We start from the raw sequence: 15837 nt of genomic DNA on the forward strand, positions 1-15837 counted from the left end.
GCTGGGCCCACTCCGTGAGGGGAGGAGCGAGCAGAAATCACTTGGACTCTAACAGGGGTCACACATTGAATTAGCTCAAATATAAGAAGAGAAGGGGAGATTTTTTCAGATCTTACTTTATTTAAAAAACCAAAAAACCTCATATATATTAGATCAGCATTTCATAAACATGGGTGTCTAAGTTTGGACTCCTTTTTTTGTCCTTATACTTTCCAAAACTGGAAGTAGCTGTGCAGCTTCAGGTGTATTTGGCATCTCTAGATTAATTTGTCAGTATTAATTAGGATACTGCTGTGCACGCATGAAAGTCAGGTGCTTTTACTTAAGAACTCAGTGTTAACATCAGGAGCCAAATTTCAGCTCCTCAGAAGTGAAATATTTGGTTAAACATGATATTAATAGTATTTTCAGTTCTCTTCAAATTTTTGCCTGTCAGGTTTTATGGAGATGAGCATAATTTACCATTGATGATTGTAATGACCACAGAATTCTGGATAGAACATATTTTTTTCATCTTTAAGTCTAGCAGCAAGCAATAGCACACTATAGTAAACTCCATCCATGTAGCTAAGTTGCAAATATCGTAGACACATAGTTTAGAATGAATTCCATATCAAAAAGATACCCTGAAGGCCCAAACTGAAGTCAGTAGTACTAGTAAGCAAATGGATATAATAATTTACCGATAATAATTTCCAAGTAATTGAAGGCAAAACTAAAACTATTCATTTTGCTGTCACTTGCAGCAGTTCTGAATTTGTCTTTAAATCAGCCTCAGGTGATTACAAAGGAAAAACACACTCAGATGAGTTATGATAATCAGAAAACCTACCAGGCATATATTTCCCTGTTTACATTTCCAGTTAAGGCCAAATAATGGTGGCTTGAAAGCACTGAAAAAGTTTACACAATTACCGTACACCCGAGGGTTTGAGAAGTCCTTTCAGACAATGCTAACAAAATGAATTATATTCTTTTACAGTATCCCTCCAGATGCTATTACCTGCAGAATATCACAAAAGCTTTCTTCATGCTCTTCTTGGCCAACTCCCTAATTAAATTAGAAGAAAACTAGCACAGAATAATAGAGGTGACTAATGTCAGGTAGATTTCGGATATAACTCCCTTATAGAAGACAGGTGATGTAGAACCAATATACAGAGTCATTTCTTTATGAGCGTTCTTCTTCAAGCTCTGTCATCTTCTTTCAATGCCTCAAAAAAAGATAGGAGCTGATAAAAGCTGGGGCGCTTCTCTGGTAGCTAAAAGAAGCAAAAACAATGGATATAGTTATTTAATGCTGCAAATGTTCAGGAACTGTAATTTGTGTTAATTTTTCTTGGTTTTAGCATGCAGAAATTCAGAGAGAGTGATACTTATGGGGTAAAGAAAATTAGAGCTGCTTTTTATATTTCCATAATGCTCTGAGAGTTTGATTTCCTTTCTTTGTGCTAGCATGTCCTCAAATAGAGGTTAATTTTCTCATTTTTCTGATAATTGTATTAAAAAATCTGCTGTTACTGTAATTTCATGGTATCAACAATAAAGTGACAAACAGTTCTTGGCTGCTGCTGAGAAATAGGTCACAGTCTACAGACAGCTGACTGAAGTTTAGGTGAAGAATAACAACGAATCAGGAAAATTTTTTGCAGAGCCGATATAGATCTTTAAAAAGAATATGATCATAATCAGTATCTGACTTACAACTGCTCCAAGACTTGGAGATAGGATTAAAAAAAAAAAACCTTCCCATTCTAAGGGAGGAGTTATTTCACTCCACTTTAGCTATCTATAAAAAGATAGAGGTCTCATTTAAATTAGTTGTTTAAGATCTCCGTACAAGGAGAAGAGATATCTTTTATTCTGTGGTTGCTGTCTAAGATAGAGGGGGCAAATGACCACGGGGAAGTCCTGGTTTCTGTTCTGTAACAGCGGAAGGAATCTTGAAAATTAGCTTAGCTTGGTACCCAAATTTTAAACAGTTAAAATTAGATGAGCAGAATCTCACCCTACATATTGGAACTACATTGAAGAGTATTTTACATTGAAGAGTAATGTTATTTACTGAAATACTTGGTTCTGAAGAGAAGTGAGCTAATCTTCCTTTATGTCCTATTTCCTGTGCTTTCTCCTCTTATCATTAATGAGGTACTGAACTAGACTGCTATATAGAACGTACTGCATACAAGTAATGGCATTTATCAGAGATACTTTCCACTATTAACATTTATTCAGCTGAACATGGTGACTCCTATCTGTTTTTATTTCTCCAGTTTGTATATACAGATATACACACCTCATGCCAGCAGTTGTACATTATCTGATAGATGATGTCTGAAACCAGTTGTGGTCTATAAAGCCGGAATCCTTGAGAAACTTTCTCAATCACCTGCATGTTATCATATAGCTCATAGGGTTGCTTCCCCAAAGTGAACACCTCCCACATTAAGATACCTGCAGAAATATTCACGGTAATGGAAGACATGAGAACCCTTTTTTTCCAAGGACAGGACACACAGGCAACATAAACCGATCAGATTCTGTACAAAGAATATTGTGCTGAGAAGTGTATGGAGATAGCTGATAAGCATGATCCTGTACTCAAACGTGAAGCAACTTTTAGTGTAGTAGATGGTGAAGTTAGATGGCGCTCACATAAAATATATTTAATGAGGACAATAATAGGCAAAACTTAAGACATGGTTATCCACGAATGGTATTTTTCGCAAAATACATACAAACTTATGTATGTATGTGTGCATACAGATAGAGAGAATGAGAGAGAGAGAGTGAGAAGGAAGGAAAGAAGAAATGGAAGCTATAAGTATCTATGTTTTTATAGAATAAATTATAAGAAACTTTTTACTGCTCTTCTGAAGTGAATGGGACATGTATTCCTTTGGTATAAAACAGATTGCTAAATGCTTTCAGTGTCTACTATGCATACATATAAAAACTCAATTATATGGAAACAACTGAAACACTAGACGATATATTTATCATTAACGCATAATGACAGGTTTTCAAGAAACAATTATTTATTCTAACTGAAAAGGTGATGATTCTGTCAACAGTAAATATTAAAAAATGAATATTTTATTATTTCACAATGATTATATGATACTATCAGTAAAGATTTTTTCCTAAGGGAAATTTATTGAACCTCGCACTTTCCTCCAACCTGAAGACTGGAGCACTCTAATGTGACAATGAGATCAGAATAAAATGGTACCTGGATCCCAGCTTTCCGTGATAGAACATTAAAAAGCCACAACCATTTGTTCTCAGACATAATTTCTTGACTCAGGTGGTGGAGATGCCAACGAGGAGAGGTGCAATGCTAGACCTTGTACTAGCAAACAAAGAAGGTCTGGTTGGAGATGTGAAGGTTGGGGGCAGCCTTGGCTGCAGTGACCATGAGATGGTGGAGTTCAGGATCCTACGAGGAGGGAGCAGGGCAATGAGTAGGATTGCAACGCTGGACTTCAGGAGAGCTGACTTTGGCCTCTTCAGGGACCTACTTAGGGGAATCTCCTGGGGTAGGGCCCTAGAAGGAAGAGGGGTCCAAGAAAGCTGGTTAATATTCAGGCATCACCTCCTCCAGGCTCAAGATCAGTGCATCCCTCTGAGGAAGAAGTCGAGCAAAGCGGGCAGGAGACCTGCATGGAGGAGCAAGGAACTCCTGGCAAAACTCCAACAGAAGAAGGAAGTGTACAGAATGTGGGAAAGGGGACAGGCCACTTGGGAGGAATATAGGGACGTTGTCAGAGCGTGCAGGGATGCGACAAGGAAGGCTAAGGCCCCTTTGGAATTAAATCTGGCAAGGGATGTCAAGGACAACAAGAAGGGGTTCTTCCGATACATCAGTAGCAAAAGGAAGACTAGGGAAAATGTGGGCCCGCTGCTGAATGGGGCGGGTGCCCTGGTGACGAAGGATACAGAGAAGGCAGAGTTGCTGAATGCCTTCTTTGCTTCAGTCTTTTCTGCTAAGGCCAGCCCTCAGGAATTCCAGACCCTGGGGACAAGAGAGGAAGGCTGGAGAAAGGAAGACTCTCCCTTGGTGGAGGAGGATCAGGTTGGAGATCTTTTGTCCAAACCTGACATCCATAAATCCATGGGCCCCTATGGAATGCATCCACGAGTGCTGAGGGAGCTGGCGGATGTTATGGCTAGGCCACTCTCCATCCTCTTGGAAAGGTCCTGGAGATCAGGCGAGGTGCCTGAGGACTGGAAGAAAGCCAGTGTCACGCCAGTCTTCATAAAGGGCAAGAAGGAGGAGCCAGGAAACTACAGGCCTGCCAGCTTCACCTCCATCCCTGCAACGGTGATGGAACAGCTCCCCTGGAGGTCCTCACTAAGCATCTGGAGGACAAGAAGGTGATCAGGAGTAGTCAGCATGGATTCACCAAAGGGAAATGATGCTTGACCAACCTGATAGCCTTCTCTGATGGGATGACTGGCTGGGTAGAGGAGGGCAGAGCAGTGGATGTTGTCTCCCTGGACTTCAGCAAGGCTTTTGACACTGTCTCCCCTCACATCCTCCTAGGTAAGCTCAGGAAGTGTGGGTTGGATGAGTGGACAGTGAGGTGGATTGAGAACTGGCTGGATGGCCGAGCTCAGAGGGTTGTGGTGAATGGCGCAGAGTCAAGTTGGAGGCCTGTAGCTAGCGGTGTCCCCCGGGGTCAGTCCTGGGCCCAGTCTTGTTCGATGAATTCATCAGTGACCTGGAGGAAGGGACAGACTGCCTCCCCAGCAAGTTTGCTGATAATACCAAACTGGGGGCAGTGGCTAACACACCAGAAGGCTGTGCTGCCTTTCAGAGGGACCTGGACAGGCTGGAGAGATGGGCGGAGAGGAACCTCAGGAAGTTCCACAAAAGGCAAGTGCAGGGTCCTGCACCTCAAGAGGAATAACCCCATGCACCAGGACAGGCTGGGGGTTGACCTGCTGGAAAGCAGCTCTGCCGAGAAGGACCTGGGAGTGCTGGTGGACAACAAGTTAAGCATGAGGCAGCAGTGTGCCCTTGTGGCCAAGAAGGCCAAGGGGATCCTGGGCTGCATTAGGCAGAGTGTTGCCAGCAGGTGGAGGGAGGTGATCCTGCCCCTCTCCTCAGCCCTGGGGAGGCCTCACCTGCAGTACTGTGTCCAGTTCTGGGCTCCCCAGTACAGGAGAGACATGGCACTACTGGAGAGAGTGCAGCAGAGGGCTACAAAGATGATGAGGGGACTGGAGCATGTCTCCTCTGAAGAAAGGCTGAGAGAGCTGGGCCTGTTGAGCTTGGAGAAGAGAAGACTGAGAGGGGATCTGATCAATGTGTACAAGTATCTGAAGGGAGGGTGTCAAGAGGATGAGGCCAGCCTCTTCTGCGTGGTGCCCAGCGACAGGACAAGAGGCAACGGGCAGAAACTGAACCACAGGCAGTTCCATCTGAACCTGAGGAAAAACTTCTTTCCTGTGAGGGTGACAGAGCATTGGAACAGGTTGCCCAGGGAGGTAGTGGAGTCTCCTTCGCTGGAGATATTCAAAACCCGTCTGGATGTGATCCTGGGCAATGTGCTCTAGAGGACGCTGCTTGAGCAGGGAGGTTGGACTAGATGACCTCCAGAGGTCCCTTCCAACCTAAACGATTCTGTGATTCTGTGATCTCCTTTTGGGATATGAATACAACAGCTCAGCTCCTTAGCCCTCCAAAGCCTCATTTGTTAAAAATAACCAAACCAATCAAGCTGATAGATTAAGCTCTCCCCTTCCTTCTACTGCATCAATGGCTGGTGCAAAAGTGAGAAAAGACTTTCCAAGTTTTCTAAGTTTTTCTAAGTTTTGTTTTCGCATTGAAGTTAATGCCAATATTGAAGTTAATAATGCCTGGGGTCAGGATTTCATCCATACAAGTAAAAAAGAAAAATTATCACCAGAAAAATCCAACTTCTGACGTAATCTGTGTACTTTATAAACAGCTTGCAAAGGGCACGGGTGAGCTGATTCTTTGCCAGACTTCCATTAACAATACTGAGAGACTAGCTGAAGTGAAAGGTAAGAAGCAACAGCAGCACTGGTAAACATTTCCATCTGCTGTTCATCATTCCTCAATGCCAGATTTTGACAAGAATAACGCATTGCCAAACCTTCTTCAATTTGACGCCTGCTAGAATTTTTTTACCTGGGGAGCAGACCCACATACATACAATTTAAGCTCATTGACAAAAAGCCCCCTTTTTCTTTGTTACCTTGCAGGCTCTTAGATGCAGTAAACAGACTCCAGAAATCTGTAACACAACCTGAAAACCACTGAAGTAGATGTTCAAATGTTTGAATTTCCTAGGGAGAAAGAGATCTTCAAATGTATCTTATTTTTTCTGAGATACAAAATCCCAGCTAACAGATCCTCTCCCATGGTGGCTCATGCACAGAATCCATTCAGACCTCCAGCTAACAGAAAAGTTGTTTTGGAAAGTTGTTGGGCAGCATGGATTTATGCCTACACTTAAATATCCTATGCAACAGCTTACTCTGGTGCACCATATTAAACACAAAAAAGGAAATGGTGAGTGGGCCACGTTTCTATGTACCTTAAAGCAAAGTAGAAGAGCTAAAAAGATCGAAAGAGAACAGGACTTGGATGCACTGAAATATTAAACAAGAATATAAGCTGTAACTGCTTTTTTTTTTTTTTCCAGTGTGTAAACATCTAACATTTCTGCTTAGCAAGCTAAGGAAATCCAAGCTGGATTGCATATGCATACATATTTACATGAATATGAATACATATTTACATGTCAGATTCCATACGTACCAAAGGCCCATACATCTGACTTGCTGCTAAATTTGGTGTAATGAAAAACTTCTGGTGCTGACCACTTCACTGGAAACTTAGTTCCTAGTGAACTTATATACAGGTCATCCAGAACATACCTACAAAGCAAGAACCAAAGTTGTGACTGGTTACAGTGATACACTGCTTATTGCTTCTTCCTTGTATACTACTCCTAAGAAAAACCTAGACAGAATCCCAGATTTCCAAAGGATACCTGATAGAGCATTTGCTATAACTTATAGAACAGATCATTGCTTTGAACTTGGTAGAGAAATATCACAGAATCATAGAAATGCAGGTTGTAAGGCCATCTAGCCAAGCCTCCTATTCAAAGTGAGATTTTTCCCAACACCGCTCTTGGCTCTGTATAGCTAAATCTGAAAAGCCTCCAAGAAGGGTGATCCCAAACCTCCTTCAGCAACTTGCTTCGGTGTTGCACTACCGTCCTGGTGAAATAGCTTTTTTCACTGTCCAGCTTGAACCTCCACAGCTGCAATGTGTGATCAATGTTATATGATCTGGCACTGCTGAGAGTAACTTGACTGTGCCATCTGGCAGCTTTTAGGTAACCTATTAGCCTTCTCTTTACAAGACTAAGCAAGCCCTGCTCCCTCAGACTCTTCTTAGAGGATATATGCTCTAGGCCTCTCATCCTCTCCAGCTTCTCCCCACTGAGGTTGCTGATCGAGATGTTTGGTCTCTGAATTAGGTGAATATCTACAAGGGGTGGGGGGCATTATAGAAATAATTTTGTATACAAAGAAAACTCTGGGATTTCTTTAACAAAAGTTGAGTAGTGAAATTTCTCAGCCGCGTTTGGCCTTTAAGCATTAACTTTTTGAGACAGTAGAATGATTTTATTCTAGTCTAGTGGCTATTTAGAAAAGCCCATAATGGTTTATGGCTATTAACACAAAGGAAATACAAAGAGCTGTATTACACCCTGTGGCTTAACTTTACTAATAGCCAGTCACTAGCTGATCAGTGCCAACAAACTACATGTACACTGACTGTAGCTTCACGAGGTTGATAATTCTTTTACTTACCTAGTCATCCCAAAGTCAGATACTTTCACAGTAAGATTGCTGTCAACCAAACAGTTCCTAGCAGCCTTTAATAGCGAAACAAGAAAACGGGTCAGCAGAAAAAATCCAAAGATGAACAAATAATGTTATGGCATGGTCTTGGTAATTTGTGAATAATTATTTCTGCCCAGAAGCATTGGAAGGAATAATGAAATTCTCTGACTGAGGCATTTAAGTTTGGAAAAGTAAGAGCAACTATGACTTTTATTTCCCTTGGTGACCATTGACTGAAAAAATTCTTTACCAGGATCTCAGCTTTACAAAAGGATGACACCGAGGGACCAGAGATGAGCGTTGATTTAATGCATTATAAAGAGAGTGGAACAATGAGAGATGATTTAAATAGTCTGATTTAGGGACTGTTCAGTATGAGCCTAGTTCTAGAAATGATCACTTGTGAACATTTATCTAAGACTGTCTTTTCTGCCTTGAGGCTTATTAATCTTTGTGATATATCTGTATCTGCAGTCTCCAACTTGAAGTCAAGCTCAGGTTTTATTTCTCTTTTCCCATGGTGTAAAAGCCAGTTTTTGGAAACTGATTTTATATTTACAACGTGAATTCTGTTACCTAAATTGTCTGAGATTTCTGATTTTTGAATCTGGGTGTGAAAATTGGTAAGTTACAGATTTAACAATTTAGTTTACACATACAAAAAGATGTTTGAGAGCGTCAACAAGACAGCATTTAAAATGCTACCTGAGGAATTTGCACCCTCATGGGTAAATTAACCAAGCCTGTAACATAAATTGTCACAAATCTTTCAATACACTGTTGTGTAGAGTTAGAAGGCAAAATACTGCTACCAGCTCTAAAACACAATGCTCTGGGAGTTTGGGTGGGTTCACTTTTAAAAGGCCCATAAAATAACTCCTTATTTTCCCAACGTGTTCTGCCACTTCTTGTGAAAACTAAGTTTTGCATAAACTTTGGTTCCAAGTCCTCCACAGGATGTGACCCCTCCCCATCTGAAATAATTTGAATTACTTGCTTGAAATCAGGGACAGATAAATGACTAAAAAAAGAGCTAGGTAGCTGCAGACGTTGAGTTATGGTCCTGTCTACAATGCACCAAAGTTAAACTCAAATTTACCCTGGTGGTTTTCATGCTTGTTTTATAAGAGAAATAGTTCGCAACTAGATAAGTCCCTAACTCATTGCAAACAGCCTAAGTTACCCAAATTGTTGGTGTTGCATCTCTTTGCCCTGGACAGAACATTGTATTTTAGTGAACTAATTTTACAATTGGTTATGTCTGTGCTGCCAAGTGGTGCATAAATCTTTGAGATTCATGCCTCCCAGAAATGCAGACAGCACAGTGTGCAGTGCTGTAGACCTGTCAGGTCAGCTCTGAAGCAGAGCCTATTGGCTTGTGGGCAGGGCTGCGCTGAATGTGTCTTTAGTGAGACTAGTCCAGAGCTACCTTGTACTGAGCCAGTCAGATGCCTCTGTTTTGCATGTAGCAACTTTTTTGGGTGAGTGCCAACACAACCTGTCCGGCTGAATCAGAGGGGTTCAACTACCTGGTGTTAAGTCCTTCTTCTTATCCTGTTCTACTTCTCCTGTGGGACAGCTTACCAAATCTCTGTGTATGAACTGACAGCTCTCCAGGAAGGCCATAGCATCACAAATATCATAACATATTTCCAGAAGCTGAAGGGGTTGCAGTTCCTTCCCATGACTCCTTAAGTAGCTAAGCAAACAGCCATTAGCCATGTATTCTGTCACTAGATAGATGGGATATGATTTTGAGCATACACCATACAGTCTAACAAGTTTGGGATGATTAAGTTTCCTGAAATAAACAAAAACAAAATAAACAAGGAATAAATAGATATTGTTGTGCATTTCTCTTAAGTTTTGTTCTTCAAATACTAATAGAGCAACCTGAAAGAAATGCTTGAGACTGTACACAGTCTCATCTTAGACTTTAAAACATTCAGGAAGAGCTGAATCTTCCTTAGCTCATTACTCTGAAACTCAGTATTGATGACAATCAAAAGAAGATTCAGTATCGATGACAACAACAATTTTGTAGTCAACATCTGAATAGGATTTATACACCAGTGCAAATTTGCAACCCTATTGCTGTGAGACAGTAGATTTGAGCCGGTTTTCTGCTGAAACTATGTAGCAAAATAGGTTGAGAATTCTTCAGATATCAGCTAGTTAACTGACAGGGAAGTAGTGCATTCCTTCAGGATATGAGATATCCAAAGTATTCTTGAATTCAGGTTCTTCAATTTTATCTCATAGAATTTCACTAGAAGTGCTAATGTAATTATCTCCCTGGAGTCAGAGACTAAAAACTGAAGTCAAATATTCATATTTCTGGTATTTCCCAGATACTCATCTGTATTTCATTCCCACCTGCAGGATGATAGGAATGGCTTTCTATCCATTTCTGTAAAATTGCACTTTTCAATAATGAAGCATAGTTTTAAATGACATATGCAGAAACTCTAAAGTTGCGGAAGAGATGTTAATTGAAAACCTTTTGTGTGTGACTCCATCAATCTTTGTAAAATTTTTTGATAGCTCTTTAAATATCCTATGCGGATATCTAATTAGCCTGTGCCTAAGGTATTCAATGCTAATTAATGATATTTTTAAGGGGAAACTCATTTTTTTCTGCGTCTGCTATATATTACTGATTAATCTTTGCAGAGATCACTGTTTCCAGATAATTAAAAAATGCCGTAGCTTACATCATGGTCTGAGCTTCTTCTATGAATTCATCTTCTGACATCGCTCCCTCTTTGATCATCTTTATGGCCACATCATATTGTCCCTTCCACTTTCCCAGATGCACCACTCCAAACTGTCCACTCCCTAGTTCTCTCAGCAATACAATTTCTTCTCGTTTCAGCTCCCAGATTCCTAATGGGACAAAGGAAATTCCTTTCAGCAACAACATGGGCAAATGCAGGCACAGGATCCCCTATATGCAATGTTGTTTTCTCTATAGGGTGACAGGAAGCAAGCAAAACACCTGTTGCTCAGCTTTGTGTTTGAGTTACACGCGAAGACTATATTCCTACAAGTGCTATTTGCTACTGCTTAGTTTTAGCCTTATAAATAGTTTTGAGAAAGATTTATGCATTAAATGATGATATATTTTCAAGTAAGAGACTGAAAAACAATTATTGTTGTGCCATGTAACGTGGTAGAGGGAAAGAATGGCCATGACGCAGATGTGCTGGGGAAGGGAGCATACAAGGACTTCCACACTTGACACAAAAAAAGACCTGGATGGAAGGGAAACTCAGTCTGCCAGTGCCTTCCTATTCACCTTGCCCTGGATGTAGACTAGCTGCACTGGTAGGAAGAGATATCCTGTTTCTTAGAACCTTCAAGTCTCAGTACTCTTCTAGCACAAGAGAAAACTAGGGAAGAAGCTACTGACTGAAAGACCATCCTTCCCAAATGTCTCACAGGGTAGGAGGCTCTGCATGGCCTCTTGCATGGAGAAACTGAAACGGCCATCACAAAAGAAGCTCAAAGTTTCTGCAACCTCTTATTAGCTTGGAAGCAGTAAGAGTCATGATTTCCTGGTCATTCTTTTCTTGGTGGCCAAGATTGTCACCAGTTTTAAAAGGAAAGCCATCTTCATACCATTTCCTAATGAAGCTGTGGCTGGGACCTTATTTACTTGTGTAGACACTGCATGCCGGAGCCTTGTCACCATACCTACAAAGAAAACGTATTACAGATCATGATGTATAGATGACTCTTGTGAAATAAAGAAAATGCAGGGAAATTAATATCTCCTCTCCCATTAGAGCCATCCAGGTAGTGACAAAAGTTTCTGTCTGCACAGCTTCCTGAGACTGAAAATTTCCAGCATTTAAGTGCTGTTTCAGCAGAGGTATTGCAAGAAGAGGTATGACAATATCAAAGGTAAAATAAAGTAAAGCAACTATATTTATTGCAAATATGGCAGATCAAGCTCTCTCCAAATTATCCCAAAAGATAAGTTTTAATACTTAGAGTATTCAGTATTAGAAGGGATTCACCATCACTCTAAGAAGCTTAGTAGTTTAAGTAAAAAGCAAATGAAGTAGAAAGAGTGCACAGGATTACCTGCTGAGTTGTGCTGGTGGTAGCGAATAAGCTTGGGAATTGATTCAAAACAGTAATTTTCAGCGAGATAATACTTGTTTTCAGTGGTTCTGTGCACATGGTAATGTCTGACTGCTCCTTTTTTACTTCTGAAAAATACCACAAATCATAGTACATGCCAGAGCCTTGCAGAGTGCCTTCCAGCCTGTGCATTAATAGATTAGTTAAGTTGTTGAATGAACTGCAGCACTCCAGCTGGCCAAGTAACACTCCATGTTTAGTAGATGTGACCAAGAGACTGTTAAATTTGCCTCAGTCCTGCTTTTCCACCCCTTACAGCTATGGGCTAAGGAATATAGACTCCTGGCACACTAGAGAGTTCAGTCCTGCTTTTCCACCCCTTACAGCTATGGGCTAAGGAATATAGACTCCCGGCACATTAGGGAGTTCTGCTACATGCTCTAATGTAGTCTGATGGTTAGTACTTGTCTCCCAGCAGGCTCACATCCAGAGCAAGTGCCCTTCATATACTGCCCTTGCAATGGTTTTACATTAATTCTGAACATCTCGGAGCAAGAAGCTCACAGTTAGAAGTAGCTGTAGTCTGCTCCAGAAAGTAACATTTCCAATTTTTCTTCCTTTCTCCAATCAATACCAAACTTCTTCCCTTCCCTTCCCTTCCTTTCCCTTCCTTTCCCTTCCTTTCCCTTCCCTTCCCTTCCCCTCCCTTCCCTTCCCTTCTCTTCCCTTCCCTTCCCCTTCTCTTCCCTTCTCTTCCCTTCCCTTCCCCTCCCTTCCCTTCCCTTCCCTTCCCTTCCCTTCCCTTCCCTTCCCTTCCCTTCCCTTCCCTTCCCTTCCCCTCCCTTCCCTTCCCTTCCCTTCCTTTCCCTTCCCTTCCCTTCCCCTCCCTTCCCTTCCCTTCTCTTCCCTTCCCTTCCCCTTCTCTTCCCTTCTCTTCCCTTCCCTTCCCCTCCCTTCCCCTCCCTTCCCTTCCCTTCCCTTCCCTTCCCTTCCCTTCCCTTCCCTTCCCTTCCCTTCCTCTTCCCTTCCCTTCCCTTCCCTTCCCTTCCCTTCCCTTCCCTTCCCTTCCCTTCCCTTCCCTTCCCTTCCCTTCCCTTCCCTTCCCTTCCCTCCCCTCCCCTCCCCTCCCCTCCCCTCCCCTTCCCTTCCCTTCCCTTCCCTTCCCTTCCCTTCCCTTCCCTTCCCTTCCCTCCCCTCCCCTCCCCTCCCCTCCCCTCCCCTTCCCTTCCCTTCCCTTCCCTTCCCTTCCCTTCCCTTCCCTTCCCTTCCCTTCCCTTCCCTTCCCTTCCCTTCCCTTCCCTTCCCTTCCCTTCCCTCCCCTTCCCTCCCCTCCCCTCCCCTTCCCTTCCTTTCCCTTCCCTTCCCTTCCCTTCCCTTCCCTTCCCTTCCCTTCCCTTCCCTTCCCTTCCCTTCCCTTCCCTTCCCTCCCCTTCCCTCCCCTCCCCTCCCCTTCCCTTCCTTTCCCTTCCCTTCCCTTCCCTTCCCTTCCCTTCCCTTCCCTTCCCTTCCCTTCCCTTCCCTTCCCTTCCCTTCCCTTCCCTTCCCTTCCCTTCCCTTCCCTTCCCTTCCCTTCCCTTCCCTTCCCTTCCCTTCCCTTCCTCTTCCCTTCCCTTCCCTTCCCTTCATTTCCTTTCCTTTCCCTTCCTTCCCTTCCCCTTCCTTCTCCTCCCCTCCCCTCCCAATCCCTCCCACTGCTATTCTTCTAGATTATGTGCCTCAGTTAAATGCCTATGTATGTTTAGAGGGGACAATTCTGGGCCCCCACTCCCCCATTCAAGGAGACAGTAGTTTATAGCATGTAGGGGTTCAGATAGCTGATATGATCTGAATGTGCTTGAGGTTCATCTTGAACATAAGGAAAGATTTTGTTGTTGACTAATCACAGAAGTAGCATACTCATAGCATGCTCATAAAAATGATACATATCCTTTGCATACTCACTCAGGAGCCTTGCTGAATACAGACACAGTATACATTCCTACTTGGCTAGATTTACGAACCATAAAAGCACCTTCCTTACCCTAATTAAAAAAGAAAAAATGTTATAAGAAACAATGAGGTTGGGATTTAGCTCTGTCAGCTTTAGACTTCTACACTGTAATGTCCACATCTGAGCTGCTGATCTGACCTCTTTTCAAAGACTACATAAGGATAAGGTGAATTATGCCTTAGAAATACTTATTTCTCTTCACTAAAAAGAGAGTCTAGGTAACTGGTTGAGGTATCCCACTATAGAAGCTTAAAATTAGGCAAATTGTACCCCAGCCCAGACATGAAAGGCGAGCAGTTTGCAATTTGGTGCACAGATACAGATTTATTGCAGAGGTGATGGAAAGGAGTTGTTAACCTCTAATCCTTCCTCCTGTTCCCCACAAAGGTGGTATGTGTTCTATTACCCGGGCACTGCTGCACACACCCCATCTGGGTAAGAGCTCTATTCACCACAGTGAGTTCCTTTACATAATGTGTTAGGCTGATGTCGTTTCCTGTTGCCAAAGTATTTCTGAGTGACTGAATAATTACAGAGATTTTCTCTGCTCTCTATTATATTTGGACTATTTCTAACCTTTATGTAGTATTCCAGTCCTAACTTTCACTATCTACTTTTACTTGTGTTAATGGTTTACCATACTGGGATGGAAATATTGGCTCTCAGAGTTAGTTTAACAACCACACCTTTCATGTGCTAGAAATGGCTAATTTGAGGAGGAAAGCAGACATTTAAAACCTCACACGCAGGCCAGGTTCAAAGGAAACTTAATGTCCCCTTAAAATTAACCGGACTTGGAAGTATCCAGCACCTCTTGGGAATGGGACATAGATGGGTTACTCCTCCTATTAACTGCTTACTTCCAGTGATTCTTCACACTTAACGTTTCATTCCTGACCCTATGGTTCAGGTGTAAGGGAAAGGATGCTGAGCCAAGGCTCCCAAGGAGACGGGGAAGCTGTTAGTGGTTGGGTGCCAGTTAGACAGGCTGTGAGAAAGCAGCAAGCCACAAGGGGACAAAATAATAACTTCTCTACACTGTGCACCCAAGTTGAAAGCATGGCTCAGTCTGGTTGTCTCCTGGAAAGGTGCACGGACCTGTCCTTGTGCGGTCATCTCCTGTAAGGACCCATGCCCCTGACTAGCCCTGCAGTGTGATCTGCCCTAGCCCCTAGTCAGCTGCATGCGATCAACACTCACTGCACTGTGTTTGCTCAGGGTTATCTGCTTGTCTCAGTGAACTCCTTTTACTCAACTTAATAAATCATAAAACCAACAACGAGAACTAGACTGATCTCCAGAAAGAGCCACATTGGAACTAGCAACACAGGATTAGAGGTAAAATTCATAAACAGAGCTTTTTAGGGAAGTGCACAGTGTGTGGCTTTGCTCTGAGACTATTTTAGAGGTGCACATTTGTGCATCTGTGTATAAGAGCCCTAAATCCATCCGGACACTTTTGGAGATCTATTTATTGCTGCCAAGTTAGTGCAAGAGTTTCTAGCACTCTGTTTACAATACTACAGCTATTTAAAGAGCATGAGCATCCTCTAGCTACATAGCACCGCAAAGACAACAGACAGATATTTCCATGGATGTTCATATACAAGTGATAAAAGACATGTAGAACCTTCTGACGGAGCAGTTGCTCAGAGTGGGCACGGGAGATATTGCCAGCATACCAACTGCAAGGAGAAATATTAGACATATCATTGACAGGCTGATTTCTGAACAAGGCAAAATACAGAGATGAAAGATGCCAGACAAGTAAATGTTTTCAAAACTACTTTTAAAAGCCAGGGGGTAGAGTTGGAACTTTTCCTGCATGTGTGGTTTTAAGTCATGGGATAAAAGGGAAATCACTA

The 15837-nt window shown here is 42.4% G+C and overlaps 1 protein-coding gene across 1 annotated transcript in view; it reads right to left on the reverse strand.

Annotated features, from left to right (window-relative positions):
* The window catches only part of BMX (BMX non-receptor tyrosine kinase), a 33000-nt gene continuing 17163 nt past the window's right edge, over nt 1-15837 (reverse strand). Inside the window, exons 9-18 of the mRNA XM_068931220.1 lie at nt 15603-15657; nt 13924-14003; nt 11983-12110; nt 11515-11589; nt 10608-10779; nt 9478-9694; nt 7861-7925; nt 6794-6912; nt 2297-2454; nt 1-1262 (exon numbers count right to left, since the gene is read on the reverse strand). Of these exons, the coding sequence (XP_068787321.1) occupies nt 1188-1262; nt 2297-2454; nt 6794-6912; nt 7861-7925; nt 9478-9694; nt 10608-10779; nt 11515-11589; nt 11983-12110; nt 13924-14003; nt 15603-15657 (1144 nt within the window). The 3' untranslated portion in view covers nt 1-1187. The remainder of the gene's footprint in view (nt 1263-2296; nt 2455-6793; nt 6913-7860; nt 7926-9477; nt 9695-10607; nt 10780-11514; nt 11590-11982; nt 12111-13923; nt 14004-15602; nt 15658-15837) is intronic.

The sequence above is a fragment of the Struthio camelus genome, chromosome 1 (assembly GCF_040807025.1).
Source record: "Struthio camelus isolate bStrCam1 chromosome 1, bStrCam1.hap1, whole genome shotgun sequence".
Lineage (NCBI taxonomy): Eukaryota > Metazoa > Chordata > Aves > Struthioniformes > Struthionidae > Struthio > Struthio camelus.